Here is a 20055-nt window from a genome sequence, read left to right as displayed (position 1 = left end):
CCACCTTTAAAGTTAAGCGGCTGTAACGTTGCAGTTCGAGTCTTAGGATAGCTCGAGTAAAAATAAATTGTGTAGGTTGTAAAGCAACTTAATGGTAATTAATCAGGCAATGTAGTGTGGCATACAATAGGAATTAAAAAAATTGTAAGTTATTGGTAGCATTTAATTTTCACATTTATAATAGATAATTCAATTTAATTTTCTTTCACTGCGTTTTAATAATTACCCTTAACTTAAAGACATCATTACGGATCTTAATTTATATAAGTAATTTAAATAGTTTTTAAAAAATTTTTTCAGTTGAAAACCGTAATTATCAATCATTTTCATTGGAGGAATGTAATTGAAAAGTAAATATTCCTCTTCCTTCAATTTCAAAAGTTTCGCTTAATAATCCTTCGTTCCAATTCAATTTTGTTCCAATATTTAGTATTGCCAACTGCTATTCCGACAAATTTTCAGCTAATAGATTAATGTATTTATGCGTTGTCAAAATCAAAAATTACAATACGTTGCGTAGTTAGTGGGCTAAATGTAGAACAGGTATGAGACACATGCATTATACAGGTGCTTTATAATAACAATTATATCGATCCCTAACTAATGCATAAATCATAATTATTAAATCTAATTTTCGTTTTAAAATTTTTTTTGGGATTTAAGATGTTAAAAAATACGTTCAAATAATAAAAAACAAATATTGTGTCGATATTACTTTTATTCACAAAAATGCTAAAAATGTTGATTTTCATTTAGTTTTCCTGTTCTTTCAAATTTTTATACAATAATAATAACTTTTTCAAAATAACTGAATTATTTTTTTACATTATTTTCATAGATGTTGGCAACACTAAAAAATGTCATTATTTAATTTATTTTTTACTCATTTTCGCAGAAATTCATATTCTGTTAATTTTAGTCCAGTTTAGTTTACGATTTGAGCGTGTAGCAGAATGTTATTAAAATAATATACGCGGACGGTGAAGAAGAATTTCTAACAAAAAAAAAAAAAAAACATTTTTATACCAAAAATTAAATTCGAATTGGAAAATAAGAAAAAAAATTGCTTTAAACTTTAGTGCGCCTTATATTTTGAAGAAAAGAAAAAAAAATTAATTTTGTTTTTAAAATTTAATTATAAAATACAAAAAAAGAATTTTTGTTTAATAAAAAGTAAATAAATTACATTCAAATAAAAATGAAATAAAAAAACCTGTTGCCTGTGCAGTTCAACACAAATACACAAACGAATATAAATTCGACATATGCATGAAAATACATATAGCTACATACATATATTGGAGTTAAAAAAATTCCAAAAATTTTTATTTTGGTGGAGAACCATGCAACTTCAATTTTATTAAGAAACATAATTGAGAACGTTTTAAATTTAAATTTTATAAGTAATAAACGCTAATAAAAATTGAGCTAAAAAAAAGAATAAAATAAATTAATTTTTATATAAAATTAAGCGGGTTTTTATGCATGATAATGAGCTATTTCCTTGGACCCAAATATAAAGGATATAAAATACTACTACTTCAGAAGAATTTTAGAAAGAATGTAATAAGTATTTTACAAAATATATGGGATTAATATAACTTTTCTTAAATATATACAAATATATATTTTAAATTTAGAATATTAATAATACATACTTATTGTTGTATCCTATTTAATTTTCTGTTTAATGTGCAATCAGTGTATTTTAAAGCTAGCCAAGAATTTTCTTAATAAAATTCCTAGTAATTGTAAATTTATAATGTAGATAGATGCATAGTTAATTATTTTGTTTCTTTGAATATTTTTGAATAAAACTTACATAATTAATATAAATATAAAAGTGCTTATAAATGTGCCTGTTTAATTGTGTGCTTTTTTAAAAGAAAAGTAATTGTGTTTTGTCCTAATAAATTAAAAAGTAAAAAATTTTTTGTATTAAAATTCGTTGTGATTTTTTTAATATTTTTCAAACTAGAAAAAGGACTATTTTTTTACCAATAAACAAAAATATCCAAGGAATCTGTCAAATCTGACGTTTTAAAAATTTATTTTTATTTTTGTTATATTTCGTTCAGCATATTTCTGTATAGGTAGTATATCCTTTTTTTATGCAAGTATTTGTGATCCTTTTATATGAATAAAAGAAAAAAATAAAAAAAAAAAGAAAAACGCCTTTGTCTCAAAACTTTTTTTTTTAGTTGCATTCTTGTATTCGGTCTGTCAAAATTTCAATAAGTTCAATTCCAATAATTAAATATTGTGTGTTAGAAAAAAAAAATAAAAATTTTTTGTCAAATAAAAAAAGTAAAATTTTTTGTATAAAAATCTATAAAATATAATTGTGATTAATTTATTTAAAAATTTTCTACTGTGGATCTCATAGAAGCATTACAAAAGCAACTTTCTAGTTGCAATGCACTTTGTAGTAGTCGGTCTACAAAATCACGTCTACATCAAATTGAAGATGATACTAATACCAATAGCACATCATCATCTGTTATTTGTGTTGTAGATGCAAATTTACCAAATAATATAACCTGTGCTCCTTCTGCTACTGCAAAAAAATCAACAATCGATGGTATTATTTTAAAAAAAGATGCCATCATAATATCAAATGATGATAATAATATAAATGTTTGTACATCAAATAAAACCTCAACAACACCTGGTAATAGCAACAGCAGTAGTAGTTGTAGTAATAATTGTAGTAGTAGTAATACTAATAACAATTCATCATCATTATTTAGTATTCAATCAACTACTAATTATTTAAAAAATTTATCAATAATGGGTGCTGTTAGATCTAGATCTATTATTCAAACAACGGATAATGGATCCGATTGTAATAGTGGTAATAATGGTACCAGTAGTAGTGGAATTAATGGAAATTATAATAAAAATAATATTGGTTCAACTATTATTATAACACAGGCATCATTAAATAATAAGGATATGAATTTATTAAATAATGGTGGAAATAAATTTGGTAATAATGGAAAACAGACAACATCATCAAATAATCGTCATGAAATATCACCTGCATCACCAACATCTGGTTATTCATTTAGTACTAGTAGTAGTAATAATAGTGGAAGTAATCATATTAGGCAACCAAGTGTTAGAAATCGTCCAACACAACCGATGCCAACACATGAAGAATTGGATAAAAGATTTGCAAAAATTTTGGTAAGTAAATTTTTTTAAATTGATTCATAAATCAGACTAAAAAGTACTATTTATATTAAAAAGTGTAATCAGATTTAACGTTTTACTTGTCTTTAAATTAAAAAAGTCACTTTAGAATTCTTGGAATTGCCTTTGCATTCCAAATTTTTTGTTAATTTTAAGGGTTAAATATCTTGTGAGCAGAATTTTTTCAAGTAAAACTTAATATTTTTTTCTTGTTTCTGAAATTAAAATTCTTTTGAATAAATAATAAATTCATAGAGTATGGAATGAAAGTACTTTTGCTAAAAATTTTTAAAAGATGCACAGAAGTTTGTGCTTACCGATTTACTTTCTGATTGTTATTTACGTATATAAAAAAAACTTTAAATATTTTCTAAAAAATTGTTTTGATTTTTAATTTTTTAAAAATTCCGCAGAGTTTGAACACTTGTTTTCTCTGAAAATATGGGCTGAATTTACAAATAACTGCAATTTTATGTGGGTACTTTTAACAAATTATTCTCTCATAGTATCACTTTTTTAAAATCTACCGATCATATTGTAAAATTTCTTAAATATTTATATTCTGAAACAAATAAAGAAGTTTATTGGAGGGCCATAGGAGAGACGCAAAAAAAGAACGCACAAATTTTTCTACTATTCAAAAGAAAACCTTCAATTTAATTTACTTTTACTTGTACATATACACAAGTATTTGTGATCATTTTATCGATTTCCCTATATTAGAATCTCATATGTAGTAACTAACTTATATAATTCAAGCCATGACTATAACTAAGTATATATGTATGTATATTGTTATCTTCCTATACAATTGATATACTTCAAGTATCCATAATTTTTAATGTGTCTATTCTTGTATTGCATTGCAATTTCATTTTCATAAATTTTTCAATTATGGTTTAAAACAAATTTTTAAAAATTGAGTTAAGCGAATATAAGCGCATCTCTTATGGGGAAACTAATTTTATTTTCTTTTATTTTTCTACTTACTATAATTTATCAATTTTTATATAAGAGTAAATTTATAACATAAGATTATATAATCTCATTTATACTTATATGTACATACATATACATATATTGGTTATTTACAATTTACAAACTGGATTAGAGTAGAAAATATTTGACCTGGAATAAGTAAATATTATTTGTTTATTATTTATATGTAAAATTTAAGTAAAATTCGAATTCTGTGCTGAATTTTGTTATTAAATCATTATGATCGTATCTCCAATATAAATTTTATTAAAGCATCCTGCCGTTGAACCACTTAAAATTTAAAACTTCAAATTTGTATCAACTTTTTTATTTTCAACTCACATTTTTATTATTAAGCACTCTGTATACTATTATATTATCAGAGTGGAGTAATTGTATATCTATATAATTATGTATGTACGTCTTCCAGTGTACATAATTACCTATATTTTTCTCTTTTCACATAAATCATAACTATTCAATTCAATAAATTATTGTGTAACAGCGTTTAATATATTCGATTAAGTTATAAGTAAGAAGAGAGCAAAAAAAAAAAATATCAATAAGGAAATCAATGAAAATTAATTTTAATTTTTTTCCTTTTCTACTTATATTACGAGTTTTTTTTTTTTGTTTTTAATTTTGTAATAAATAATTTTACTATGTAATCATAAAGTGGAAATAGAAATTTTTCAATTATTGAGTAATACAAAGAAAGAAGAAAATAGAATGCGTTTGATGGCTCACAGACAGCGATATACACACATTCATAAGAAGATTGAAATTTTTTTTTTTTAGAACTTTATGTGAAAATGAGTACAAAATATTAAAGAAATGCAAATGCACAATACATACATACATACATAAATTTTTCTGAATCATTTTTGTTTTATGCAGGAAATCGAGGAATTTTGAAATTAAAATAGGAAATTAACAAAGTTATGAATAAGTTGAGTAAAACTATGCTATGAGTTTTTCTTAAAATCATAAAAAACTTTGTTTTATTTGAATACTTAATAAAATAAGTAAGTAGTATAGTAATTAATTTTGTCCTAAAATTTTTAATTCTTAGTAATATAGTAGATTGTTTGTTTGATCTCATTCCATTTATGTTTTGGAAAGAATTAGGTAATTCATCTTATTTTGTACTTAAATGCGAAATATTTGAAAATTTCAAAGTTACTTTGGGGTATTGCTTAGAGAGAGTCATAGAAATTGTGGTAAATATCTTTGTAAGTAGAGCAATTGTGGTACTCAATTTTTAAATTCAATACGTTTATGTTGAATTAAATTTTGCAGCAAGTGTTGTGCAGCAACTTTAGCTTTATTTTACTGACAATTTAAAATACTGACCTTGTATCATAAAATAATACTTTTATTTATTATATAGAGTGGCTAATTTTACCCCGAAATTATTTCTGATACGTAAAATGTTACTCTTACTTTTTAAGAACAATAATGATACGCAAATGTAATAAAAAATAAGTTTATTGGCCGTATATAATACGAAAGTAGTTGGCTTTATTTCTATGATCATCACTGTATGCATATAATTAAGAGTATACCTTTTTAGTAGGAGTTTGGGTTACCAAATTTTAAGAATAAATTAATTTGTTTGAGTACACAATGATATTTCCGGAAATTTCAGGATTTTCTAATTCTAATACCAAATAAATAAATTAATTATTTTTTCATTAAAAATTTGGAAGTACTTATATTTAAGTACGTTACTGATACTTAATTAGTAATTGCTACATAATTATATTTATAAAATGGACTGCATACAACCAAGTTCCAACTTAATGTGTGTAAATTTAATTAGTACGAGCATTGAATCAACTTTTTTCAAAATCAGATAAGTAATTTAAAAAATTTTAGTTATAAAAAATTTTCTCAATGAAATTTATTGACCTCAAAATGAATATTGACTTCTCAAATGAATAAATTTTTTTATTACTTATTATTTATTTATTTATTGCTAGTAGATAATGTAAGGTAAATGTTAAATGAGTATATGAGTAAAACAATAAAATTAAAGTAAATAAGTTTACAAAAGGAATTTTTTAATTAAGTAGTTAAAGATTTAATCATTCAATTTCATTCATAATTAAAATTTATAATTATTTACTTAAATTATTTGTTTTCTTTTACAATTTTTTATATTTTTTATTTATTCTTATAATACTTATAATTTGTTGGAAATTTTCTCATAAAGAAAATGTGTACTTGACGCGTAGAAATACTTACAAAAAAAATATGTGTAAGTATTCCAGACAGCTTAATTTCTTTTGCACTAGATCTTGAAAGTTTTCTTGAACTTAATTAAGATATTTTTTACGATCTTTTTGATGTCGGGTATACAAAAGAAGCAAAAAAAAACACGAGATGAATTAATCATTTTTTTTCTCCAACAAATAAGTATGTGACTGCATTTATAAAACAAATATGTTAAATAGGAAGAATAGGAAAACAAGCCGTTTTATTAAAACCAATAAAACAAAGGTATTGAAATTGAAATTAGAGTTGAGAATGGTGCTTTTAGCTAGGTTAGATTAGGTTAGCTAGACGCAGTCCCTTGTAGGGCATCTAGGCCAGTTAAACCAGTTATGATATCACATTATCTCTCCTCTTGCGCCTCTTGTTATACCCATCGCGAATTTCAAAAAAATTGACTAAGATTCCCAAAATTTACATTCGCTATGTGGAGCTTGTCAGCCCCGAATATGAACATAAGAGGTGCTTCTATAGAGATCCATTTGCTTTTAGCTATAAATTATTTTTCTCAAATATTTTGTACAATAAATTTTATTTCTATTTGGTAATTGGGTCTTAGCATGTACTTAAAGAAATTACAAAATTAATTTTAATGATGGTATTTAAAAAATTTTTAAGTACTTTCAACTAGTTCATGTTTTCTCAATTACATAATTATAAGCAAATAGCTGACCAATTCGTTTCAGAATTACAATAATTTTTGTTCAACTTTTATTTTATAGTTTTGTAAGGAAATTGTAAATTTTTTTTACAATCGCCTAAAAATGAAAATTTCAATTTTTTTTTTTTTTAAATAAAAATAAAAGACAACCAAATTTTTGGTTTTAAAATAAAAAATCTCTTTGGAAATTGTCACGTTTCACAAACATTGAACTTTTTCTTTTAATAAAAAAATATTGTTGTTAGTTTTTATTTTCTTTTATTTTCTTTTTATTTTTAGTTATTAATTAAGTTGACATGATCAATTTATAAAACATGAAAATTTTTATTAGATTGTCATTATTTTCTTATCACAGAAAAAAAAAAGTATATGTACTATAATTATACACAATAAAGTTCCATGAGTACTTAAGTGAATATATAAAATAATTGGAAATAGTCTACCTTTACTATTTAATTACAATGATGAATAGTTACTGAAGTAGATACAATTAAATTTATAAGACGTACTTATTTAATTCGACTGAATTTCGCTTAGAAAAAGTTTAATTGGCAATGTACGGGCAATAGTCAAAGTTTTCTGCAGATCTGAAGAAGGTTTGTAGAAAAACAAACTTTAAAATAATATCAATTTTATCGATCATTAATTGTCATACGAAGCGAACATTTTACATGAAGCATATAGTTGACTATAATCTGCCTTTCTACTAAAACTTGTCTGTCAATTTAGTTTGATCTTCGATATTAAAAAATTACTGGCTCGATTCTGAATCACAATTTATTAAATGACAATTCGGAAGGAAGAATTTATCCCATATTTATGCGTATTTATTATGAAAGCTCTAGAGAGAGTCTATTTAACACTTAATTTTGAATTGTTTTCAAAATAATTCTTCATTAGTCTAATATTTTTGCACATAAGTAATGTGAATATTTTTTTTATAAATATTTCATAATAAGTATATGAAAAATATTAATCTTTTTTTGTGTTATTTAAATATAAGTAAATAAATTAAAAAAAAAATATTTTGATTAAATTCTCGCAATATTTTTCTCGATATTTGTTTTAATTGTTACGAGTACTTATTTTTTTTTTATCTCATTCTTCATAGTCTATTTTAAAATTCAGTCTTTATTTGCATTTTGTTTAATTTATACTTATTTATCTTATTTAAATACAAAAAATAAAAACAGATTAAAATATGAAAATGGAAAATATTTTAAAACAACTGTATATTAAGTATATCGGGTAATTAAATACCAATACTTACTTATGTTTAGGTAAAATTTTTAAAATACAGCCGATTAAACAGCAAAATATAGTCAATTAAATACGATTTTTAAATAAATATAATTGGTTTCGACAATTTGAGTAGTATACTAACGAATGGAATACGAACCTTATGGGGTTGAAAATGTAAAAAATTAAAGAGTTAATTTGACATCTTGTCCGTCAAATGTCTTTCATAAAAAATTTTCGGACAAATAAAGTTTTCGAACAAAAAGTTTTAGATAAACCGTTTTCGAAATTTAAGAAGTCTGAAAGAATTTAGTAGTCTCAATTAAATATTCTCAATAATTTACTAATGTTTTCAATAATCTGTAATATTTACCTTGCATGCGTTAGTTCAAAATAAATTGGATGGCTTGAGGGTGATTTATTTTATTGCTTTCGAAATTTTAATTATACTTTTACTTCTTTAAATGTTCTCAAAATCTAATTAAATCTTTATGTTTAAGATGTGAAATTTTAAAAGTCAAAAGGACTCTATACGTATACATTATTCGTTCTATTGAAATATTTAGAATTTAAAAATTTTGCAAGCACTAAAGCGAAATTTTTCTACTTGCTACTACAAATACGAGTACGTATTGGATCCCTTATCAATATTTGAAATAAATAAAAAAAATTTTTAATTATAAAATGAAGGTAATAAAAGATTATTATGTTTGGTTCAAGGGAATTTCTAAATATATAAGTATAATGATTAATTTTCCTTCTATACATTAATCTGTTTTCTTTATTTAGACAACATTCATTGAGACTGAAAATATAAATTTGTTGAATGAATTCAAACATTCAATGAATATATTTTGTTTTTTTTTTGAGAAAATTTGCATTTTAAAATTAATTCGAACTTAATTTTTACTATAATGTTAATTTGAAAATTTTCGAAATTTTTGCAAAATAAAATGAGTGAGTCTAAAATTAGAAAAGTGAACTATTTTGTATTAAAGAATAATCAAGGAGAAAAATTAAAGGCTAAGTGTATTTACTAGTGAATTAGCCTCTATCAAAACCGTGAAAGCCGTTGTTGCCATACAATTTCAAAAATAATTTCATGCTATTGTCATAAAAATTATTCAAGTAACATTAGAAAAATTTTGTCGAAAATACTGATAGATATAATCATAATGGTTGATAGATGTGTGCGACTTCTATGGAGAAAAAATTTTTATTGAAAATTACGTTTTTCATGTAACGCAAAGAATCACACTTTATATACTGTCATGAAAATAATTGTCATAATAGTAACGATAAATTTAGTTGTTAATTAACAATTTTAAAATTTATTTTGCAATTAAATTCGTTTGGGGTGTAAGATTTTCTAATTTTTTCGTTAAATTGCCTAAATTAGAGGATAACAAATTTTTTCGTTGTTTTTATTAAAATGTCTTATCAGTTTCAAATTTTCTCTCAAATCTATTTATGTCTGCTTTATGTACTCGGATTCCGCAAATATATTGAGTATAAAAATTAAAGCTAAAATAAGTAAAAGTTTTTAAAATAGACTATTTTGTGGGCATTTAATTTTCTATTTTATATAAGTACTTAGTTTAATTTATTTTAATATAAAAAATAAAAAAAATAACAACAAGTGCGAAAGAAAATTATCCCTGGAGTAAAACAAAAAAAAAAAATTACGTTATTTTTATACTATGAATTTATTCATAGTAGTTTTAATAAAGATGATAACCATCAAAGTTAACCTCTATTTTTATTATTTTATACACGTTTCAATCTCTAATAGTTTATTTTTTTTTTCTATAGTATAGCGTTTATAGTGATAAGAGAGGAAAAATCGTTACCGTACAGGTAATTTCTGATTTGTGTTGTTTTTGTTTCTGTTTTCTCTCGTTTATAGTTTTTCTTTTCTTTTGTCTTAGGTTACAGGAAAAACAATACGTGCGTTCGCGTTCAATCCCTCAGGTAAAATTTTTATAATTTGCGTTTTTTTTTTTTTTGAAAAATAAGCAGTTAAAAGATGAAAGTTAGTTATGGCCATATTAAAATTATCGAGCTAAAGTTGTTTCTGCTTTTGTTTTTGTAAACCAGTTTGGTTTTGTTTAGATTTCATTATATTTTGACTGTAACGCTTGCAATTTATTACCAAAAAAAAAATGCTTATTTTTTTTGTATCCTTAAAATTTCATGATTTTTAGATCATTTAAGTATAAATTAATTTTAATAAAGTAAAATAAGAAAATTTTGTGTAAATAAAAAAATTATAAAGAAATTAAAAGCTTTATGGCTTAAATTTCTAAATAATTTTATTATACAATATTTTAATAATCCCTTGAAAATAATTTAATTAAAAAATCTAAATGAAATTAAATAATCATCATCAATAGTACATCGTAAATCATATCAAACTGACATTTGTCAAAATATGACAACAAAATAATGTCATTTTGATTATTTGTGGAAAAATGGAATAAAATGCGTCAGAATAAATATATGACGTTAGGATACTTTCATTTTTATGAACTTCAAGTTATCACAAGGTTTCGAAAATGACAGATGTCAAGTTATGTAACTCATATTACTTATTTCTTTCATGTAATGATGAATTCAATTAAAAATATTTTCTTAATAATTTTGACAGAATTATATTCGATAATGTTATGTATGGTATGTATACACAAATTTGACGTTGTCAAATATGACACTAGTTGAAAAGTATTTTTGTGACACACTATAATTTTATGATATTGATGCCCAATATATTTCAATTTTTTGAATAATCATTAATTTTTCATGATATTTTGCGTCATAAAACGGTGACATTTTGTACAATTGAGCTGTGAAATTGATCTAAAAATTGTTATCATTATCAGTTTTAGTAGTAATGTGTTTATCTTTTAAAATTTTATATTCATATTTTCCTCATAATTGAAAGGAAATAAAATAAAAATATTCTCCGAATTTTAATTTTTTCTTAAATGATTTTCATCGTTATACTTATCTTATTCATAAAAAATTTTTGAACAATAGGCTATAGTAAATTTTAAGTAATTCTATTCTTTAAAAAGAATTACTTTTAAAAATGAATAGAATAAGTATAATAATGTTAAAAAGAAGATAATATAGAAGTTAAAAAGATCATTGAAAAAATAGATAAATTTTATAAAAGTTTTGCCCTCTTTGTAAGTCAACCTACTTGTGCATTGAATAAATAATATACATATATATTTACAATATGGTTGTTAATATACTTATGTAAGAACAATATTGCATAAATGCTCTATTCGTTCAAAGTAAGAAAGTAGAAGAGAAAACTTTTCGATTGTATTTTGTATAACAGAAACTTTAAAAAGTAAACCATAACGAAAAACAGGAAAAGAATAAAAAATTATAAATATTAAAGCTTTTTATAGAGGCAGAGGAGAGAAAATGAATACAGTGGAGGTTAATTTTTTTACCGAAATCACTTAATGCAATTATTCCGTCAAAAATCGTATAACAGTTAACAGTTATATATCGATAATCGTATAACAGTAAATAATGAAATAGGGGTATTTTCATAAACAAGCTCTCAATTTTGACTTTGATTTGACATAAATTACTTCAGTACGAGTATAAGTAGTCTATATTTTGTAAATTGCTTTGGAATGTTCATCGCTGGCAAAAATCCCCTGTCATTACATTCAATATTGCTTAATTTATTGTTTTTCGGTAAATGCACTCCAATATCAGAGTGCCTATACTGTAATTTATTTTAAAAAATATTCCTTATAATACAATTATATTCCGATTTCCAAAATAATCCAAATAAATATTTAAATATCACTGCAGGGTATTCTTATTGATGAAAGAACAGAAAAAAAAAAACAATTTTCAAGTATTCTGCATTTCTTTATCACTATTTTTATTGAGCATTATACAGTGTTTTCTTGAAAGAATCTACATTTTATGGTTAAACTTCTTATTATAAAAGTCCTTTGTAGCATCACAAGTTTGTTAAAAATGGATAAGCGCTAAAATAAGTACACTATTATTTTTTTTTAATTTACAAAAATCCATTGTAAAATTTTTATTCGAACGCCTTATTTAACAAGACAGCAATAAAATTCTTATAATGCTTACTTATTTTTAATAAGGTAGCAGAATTCTGTTTACATCGCCAACTTCAAATTATTTTTAAAAATTTATTAAACACCATAAGGAGATTTAGCGAATTTAGTGTAATTTTTCTATATTTAAGTATTAAGTGAGGATTGTTAAGATTTAGAAAAAAATTGTTTGTAATTGAACAAAATTTTATTACAATCATAAATACATAAGAAATCTAGTGGAGACTTGCTTGGTTTTTCCGAATAATAAATTTTTTTTTTTAATATCCTTGTCATTATTTGAATTTACGGTAAAAATTTTTGTCATCTTAAAAGGAGTTTGTTAATATGTTAAAGTGCTTAAGAGAGTTTTTAAAAAATAATAGAGACAGTAGTTTACTCTGTTCTTGCAATACATTAGAAAAGCATTGCTATTATTGAACAGTCTACTGCAGATTTTAAATTGAATACTAAATTGTTTAATATATTGAAATGAAAGCTTTACGATCATTGAATACAATTAATTATGCAAAAAAAAATTGTTTATCTTTCTTGAAATCACTTAAAATATTGTAAATTGCTTTCCTCTTCTAAGATAAACAAAATTTTTCTTACTTTAGTTTATACAAATTTAAAAGTTCGTTATCTTAATTGAAACTGTTATCTGTTAAACGGAACAGAATGTGACAAATTTATGAAAACGAATGTTAGTTTGATGATAAGTTAAAGAATTTCCATTAAATATTTTCTTTTAAAGAGAGTTTATAAATAGTTTTCTTATTTACACTTTTTTTTTTTTCTTCACTTGAATATATTTGCAGCAAATTTTTGAAAATGCGCTAGTTATTTTCGTTCGCCGGTCCATTTGTCTTCAAACTTTTGCAACCTTAAATATATAATGTTGAAATTCTGTTTCAGCGCTGGGAATGTACGTTTTAAGTCCTTTATTTCTTTGACTATCTTATAAATTCTTATAAGTTCCTGCAAACATATGTAAATGCAAGAATATTCCGTCATGTCTAAATAAAATTAATTACTAACCTAATTCGAATTAATTTGTGAGTTGGATTAGTAGACCTCTTGGATATTGGGGGGCTTTCATCCGCAGCAGAAGGGAAATAATGGGGAGCTACTTACTCACTCTGGCATAGCTGTGGTTTGCTGAGTCCTTCAAGTTATTCAAATAAATCTTGAGAGGAAGTTGTAAGGGTGTTTTCCACGCCTAGCGGAGTTGCAATGGACTCCTATATGCTGGTCGCGGTGCATTGTTATCCTCTCTGTATAACCCACAATTCAAATTTGTGATCCATAACCAAGTGGGACTTTTCTGAAATCATAACTTAAAAACTCCTCCTAGACATATGCAATACGATATAATAATAAAATCGTAAATTCCAGCCTTAAACTGTTAAATGGGAAATACGCTGCTTTACGAATCGTATGAGTTTGCATCTTTGCATTCGTAGTTTTCTTGAATTAGTAAGTCTACACACTACACGCTAATAAAAAAGAGTTTTGATATATAAGAAAATATCGCTAATTTAATCCTTCAACATTTTTAATGGTGTAAACATCAGTATATGAGAAGTTCAACATCCTTATTTTATCTATGTACACATAGTTATGAATATTGTCGACAATAACCATTAAAATTCTTTTCAGTTCTTATAAATTTTCTAACCCAACACAAGACAAGTATAAAATATCTTAAAATGATAATTTAAAAGCTAAGAATATAGGTTGATGAGATCTCAAATGTTACTTTTGAATTATTCCACAATTTAGTGGAATGAGGTTTTTCTGGCTTTATACGATCTTTAAGAAAATTGATTGAATGCACAAATTCTAAAGTGCCTTCGCATATCGTGTTTTTAGTGCAAAAAAATAAGAACAGTTTAGATTTTTATAAGACAAAGAGAACATTTTAGAAATGAAAGAAAAGGAAATTTTCAAAATTTTTACATAGAAAATCACTGAGAAAAATTTTTTTTTATTTGCAAAGAAATTTATTACAGTCAGACAACGACGACGACGACGTCTTTTTCTTAAAAATTTTTATTATGTGTGTGTTTCTATGTATATGTATGTTATTTCTGTGTTCTGTGTTTATGTATGTTGGGTCTGCGTGTGTTTATGCTTTATAATTTTTTTTTGCATGCCTTTAGTTAGGAGGATGCATCAAAAATGTTTTAAATAAAACAAAAAAAGGAAACTGGTGATGAAAAAAATAACAATGGCAATAAAAGAATAAAAATAATAACAAAAACTGTTCTAAGAATCATTTTAAACGTGACTTTTACTGCATTCCGGCATTTTATGCACTGAAAAAAAAAATAAACATATAAAAAGGAAAAAATTAAAAACAAATTTGACATCCAAGTTTTCATAAGTGAATGAAGATTTGGATGAAAGAAAGAAGATATGTGAATAGATATAATTTTTTATGATTTCGTGCTTCTGCTTCCTATCAATGTTACTCTCTGAAATCACTGCTTTTTGTACATATTTATCTTTATTTTTTTGATATTTTAATGGTTTTTATTTCTACTGTTTTTTTCGATTTTTTTTTGCTTTCTTTGCCTTGTTTTTTTTTTTGGTATTGTTTTCGGAAATGAAATTTTTGTTATGTCTGGCCACAATGGATGGAATTTCTTTTTGAATAAATAAAAATACTATTATTTTTTTTAATATTATGCACTTAACCTTTTAGTTAGATGGTTGAAAAAAGTAAAAAAAAATTTCTTTTTCAATACGGTGAATTTTATTACGAAATAGGTAATTTCATAATAGCGAAAAATTATAATTCTTGGGGTTTTCAAAATTTTGCAAATTTAAATAATTTTTTTTCTCTCTGAATTTTTAATTTCAGTTTAATCACTACGCAAAATTTTAATGTGCAAAAAGCATACAAACTTGATATTTGAAATTGAGTGAAATCTGCACTGTAGTCTACTGCTTATATTTGCACTACTAATCGAGGTCTAATTTTATATACTTATTTGTCGTGTAAGATTTCAAGTTGGTGTAAGTTGGTTGGTTTAATATTGTAGTGTTAGAATATAAATTGTATTCTTATACTTCCCGAAATTTTGTAATGTCAAACACTATCAACAAAGTTTATTGCCAAAAATTTTAATGCTAAAATGTGACAGTACACACGTCTTGACTAAAAAAAATTGGTAATTGAAATAGCGTTTTACAAAAAAAAGGGAATAGGTGAGGAAGGATAGACGATTGATTTCATGCATCGGATCTACATAAAAATGACGGGTACTTTGTATTGTCATAACCCTATTAATTGAGCAAAAAAAATTTCCATAAACGGTCTAAAAGGAGGAAAATGCTTTATAAAAATGAAATTTTTTTTCTAATTTCAATGAAATAATTAAAGCTGATTTCTACGCCTTCTGTCAGTTTGCCCGACATATGTCAAATAACTTTCATTTGTTTACAATTTGTATTGATTGGATCTTCTTTTGTACACATTTTCATGTAGTTGTGCATAACTGACATGCTGTGAAGCTTGTTATCATTATACCGCACATTAAACTTTCATTAAATTTTGTAAGGAATCAAGTATTGTACGAGTACTTAAATTTTATAATAAATTATTATAAATATTGAAGTAAGCAGTAATCTCTTATTACTTAGCTATTAGATTTAAAATAGATATTACATGTGATAAGTGCTTAATTTGAGTAAATTATGTAAACTCAATTCTCATTGAACACAAAATATAATGAGTCACTTAGTTATTCTTAAGGAGATTACAAATTTAAAGTACAATAACATCGATTACTTGCATATACAATTATTATCAGCTTTTATTTTTATGTATGCTCAAATAAAATTCATGTAAATAGTATTTGTTTATCAATATAATTTAACGCTAATAATAAAATTCGTACTCGTTGTGAATTAAGGAGAAAAATCTCTTGATTTCTTCTTCGTTTTCTGTAATAATCACTTACCTTATCAGATTTAATGTAAATGAGTACTTAATATTAGTATTTTCTACTTATATTTTATTATTCATCCCATTTTATTCTGGAAAGTGCATAAATAAGTAAAAATTGTAATAAAAATAATTGAAATTTTGTTAGATTTGCACTTCATGTGTATTATTTTTTTTCATATTTTGTTTACTTATAACTATATTTATTTTTTGTATAAGTAATTGAAGATTAAGTAAGTACTTAAGTATAAATATCAAGTATTTATTTATTTTAAAAATCAATTTTTCAAATAAGAATGTAAGCTTATCATATAGAAATGAACGGAAGTAAATATGTAATTAAATAATATTTTAAAGAAAAAGTAATGTGAAATTTTTGTATTTGATTATTAAAAATAAAAAAAAAAATGAAAAAGAGAGGAAGTTTTTACAATGATTTCTATATAGGATTAAAAAATGAACCTATCATTAGTAAATTCGTATTTTTTTATCTAGACTATGATAATTTCAGTTTTATAATATTGCACTTAAATATCGTAAAACTGTTTGATTTGATTTTGAATGAAGTACTCATAGGCACACTTGAAAAAATCTATACTTAATAATATTTTATTAGTTGAAACTTCCGGTTGTAATTATAATTGACTTTAAAGATAATATTTGCAAAAGATATAAGAAATGATAAAGAGAATAAGGTAATATAAGTCAGTTAGCATTTCAGGCTTTCACCAAAATGGGAAAACATATATGAATACTTTAATCTGTAAACTGGTAAAAGTTACAAATTCGCGGAAAAATGCAGAATGATCTGTTTAATTCAAATATTCTAATACAATTACTATAGTGAATTTCGAAATGGAACCTAATTTGTGTAATTTGGAAGTTCCAAATAGAGCGTATTAAGCATATTATAATGTACCTATAGTAAGTAAACGGCTTTTAAGCTTTTTGCATATATATTCATTAGTCATAATTTTTGTACAAATTTATTTTAAAATTCGAAAATGTGTCAAAAATTCTTTGAAATCAATTCTGAAATTTTTTAAGTTTTGATCTTAAAGTAAAATTTAATGCATTCCCCTTCTTTTATATAATTTATTATTTTTTTTTTAAATTAAAGTAATTGTGATCCACTCCGTGCGGTTTATAATTGAATTTATTATATGGAACGTCTTCACAAAAATTTATTTAAAAAAAAAAAATTTCTATTTATAGAATTTGCAACAAGATAATTTTTTATTGCCATTTGATTTATTATCCAAATATAAAATTATCTTTATACTTTATGTTAAAATAAACCTCTTAATGTGAAAATGATCTTTATATACAATAAATTTCGAAAATTTTAGAATTGCAATAATAAATTTAAATTCTTTCTGTTTTAAAAATTTTAATTTTTGGAAATTATACTGATTACGTTATTAAGAAATATGATGTTACAAAATTAGATACGCAAATAAAATGGGTTTAAAATGAAAAGTAACGCTACATTTCCAAAAATATAGAAAATATTGAATAGAAATAGCTCAATTTTTGCTCGAAATTTTAACTAGATTTAATATTTAAAATTATTGAATTTTGTATATTTAAACATAAGTAATAATTTTTCTGTATGTCAACAATTTTTTATCAAATTTATTTAATAATTGAAATTTTTGAGTTATAATTTTTATTTTTGAATGTTAATAATTGAAATGAATCGGTTTAGTGTTGCCGTTGCAAATTTTTTTTCAACAAAAATTCATATAATATAAAATTTTGTTAAGTACTGTAAATATTTTATTGTACCTACGTAATTTATTCAAATTGTAAATAAACTTAACATTTAACATATGCAATATGAAAAATACAATCATAATCCCAAAAATAGATTTAACCAGCTGAATGCTTCATGAAATAAAATGAAGAAAAGAAAAAAAAAAGATCAGAATATTATATCCTGTTCGCAAAAAGTCAACCTTTTTCTTATTGTTTATACAGTCAAACATAAGTATAGGCGCATACGTACACATTCATATTATTATGTAAACAATTTAATATTCAGTTAGTTTGGTATATATTTATTCAGTTAGTTGCTAAAACACATTATAAGAAGTTGTATATGATTACATATTATAAAGGGCTTACTATACAACATACGCGCAATATTTTATAAATATATACAAATATGTATAAGAAATATAAAATACGTACCTACATTTAAATAAAATTTTGTTCATTTGTGTGATCCGACATTATATTTTTCCATTTGACAAGTAATGTCGCGAGCTAAATAAAAAAAAAAAAATCACAAGACAAAGAGATTAAAAATAAACTAACTCTGTATATACATATATAACTAAAAAAATACAAATGTAATTCTTTTAACCTCTTACAACAATAACGTATAATGAAATTATGATAATCCAATGAATTTCCTTTACAAAGAATTCCTCTGTTTCTTTAAAACTCCTTCTATCTTTTATTTGTTTATACAATATAGAATTGCCTATACAAGTATATGAGTACTGTTTCTTATAAAAACTGCATATTTTTAATTACTTATTCTAAATATTCATATACATATATGTAAAACTACGCAAGTACTACAGAATATTATTGAAATAAGGTATTATTTCAGTAAATACATGCTTACATAATTATATGAATTTGTTTTTTGTATTTATGAAAAATGCCGTCAGATAAAGTTCATTTAATTTATAAATTCTTTTAATCAAATTACGGAATATTGCCAGATTTAATAAATATTTTAAATATATCAAATTTTAAATATATCAAATCTGTAAAATTCGTAAAATGTCTAATTTATGTCAATTACTATTTTATTTGACAACCAATTAAATGTAGTTTGGAAGTACTGTCAAAGATTCTTTCGTTTCAACAATTACTAAGAACTGGTATACGAGTAGGTATTATTGTCCAAAATTATTTTTTTAGATGGTGTTAATCACGTAAAGAAGTAATTAATTTGACATATGAAGTAAAGTAATTTTGACAGCCGGTACCATAGATTTAAATTCCAGTTTATTAGTACCAGAAGTGCATCTCTTTTCTGCACCCCACATGTTCGTATTCGACATATTACAATATAAGACACTATTTACATAATACGATATACGACAAAATGTATGATTAAATCTACAATAGAGTCTGTTGACCGCTTACATATCAGACTGAAACCATCTCAAACTTTATGTCAAAATTTTCGTCACAATGTTAACAATTTCCTCCAAAAATTAATTGTTGCCATTTTCCTTTTTAAAAATCTGACAGTAAATCTAATAAGAATAGAGTAGTTTCCACTACTCGCCCTCACACGAATTCTTATGTCAAACAGTGTTGTCAATCTATAAAACTCAGATTAATTAAAATCGTATATTTTATCGTATATTTGTATCGTAGTAACAAACTTTATCGTAAAATCTTGTATAAATAAATGTTATCACTCTATCTGGCAACTTAATAAATTAAAGTATTGAGTAATTTTTTGTTTATTCTTTCTCTGCAAAAGTATTCGTAAATAAATAATTGTAATAAGTATTTTTTTGTTATATTTATTGAAAAATAAAAATACAAAAAAAATCAATATGTGGTATTTCTTGATTATCTGAGAAAAGAATATGGGAAATCGAGACCAGAATTTATTTTCGGTTTCTTAT

General features: G+C 23.9%; 1 protein-coding gene across 3 annotated transcripts in view; it reads left to right on the top strand.

Annotated features, from left to right (window-relative positions):
- The first annotated feature begins 941 nt into the window (after positions 1–941).
- LOC129606565 (formin-like protein) overlaps positions 942–20055 on the top strand; it is a 127395-nt gene continuing 108281 nt past the window's right edge. For 2 of the 3 annotated variants that reach the window (XM_055516940.1, XM_055516942.1), the window contains exon 1: positions 942–3189. In XM_055516940.1, the coding sequence (XP_055372915.1) occupies positions 2791–3189 (399 nt within the window). In that variant the 5' untranslated portion in view covers positions 942–2790. The remainder of the gene's footprint in view (positions 3190–20055) is intronic. The other variant, XM_055516941.1, reaches the window with a different exon arrangement.

Source organism: Condylostylus longicornis, unplaced genomic scaffold (genome assembly GCF_029603195.1).
Source record: "Condylostylus longicornis isolate FDR11 unplaced genomic scaffold, ASM2960319v2 ptg000019l, whole genome shotgun sequence".
Taxonomy (NCBI): Eukaryota; Metazoa; Arthropoda; class Insecta; order Diptera; family Dolichopodidae; genus Condylostylus; species Condylostylus longicornis.
The sequence above is the reverse complement of the archived record's forward strand: the minus strand, read 5'-3'. Positions and strand labels throughout refer to the sequence as shown.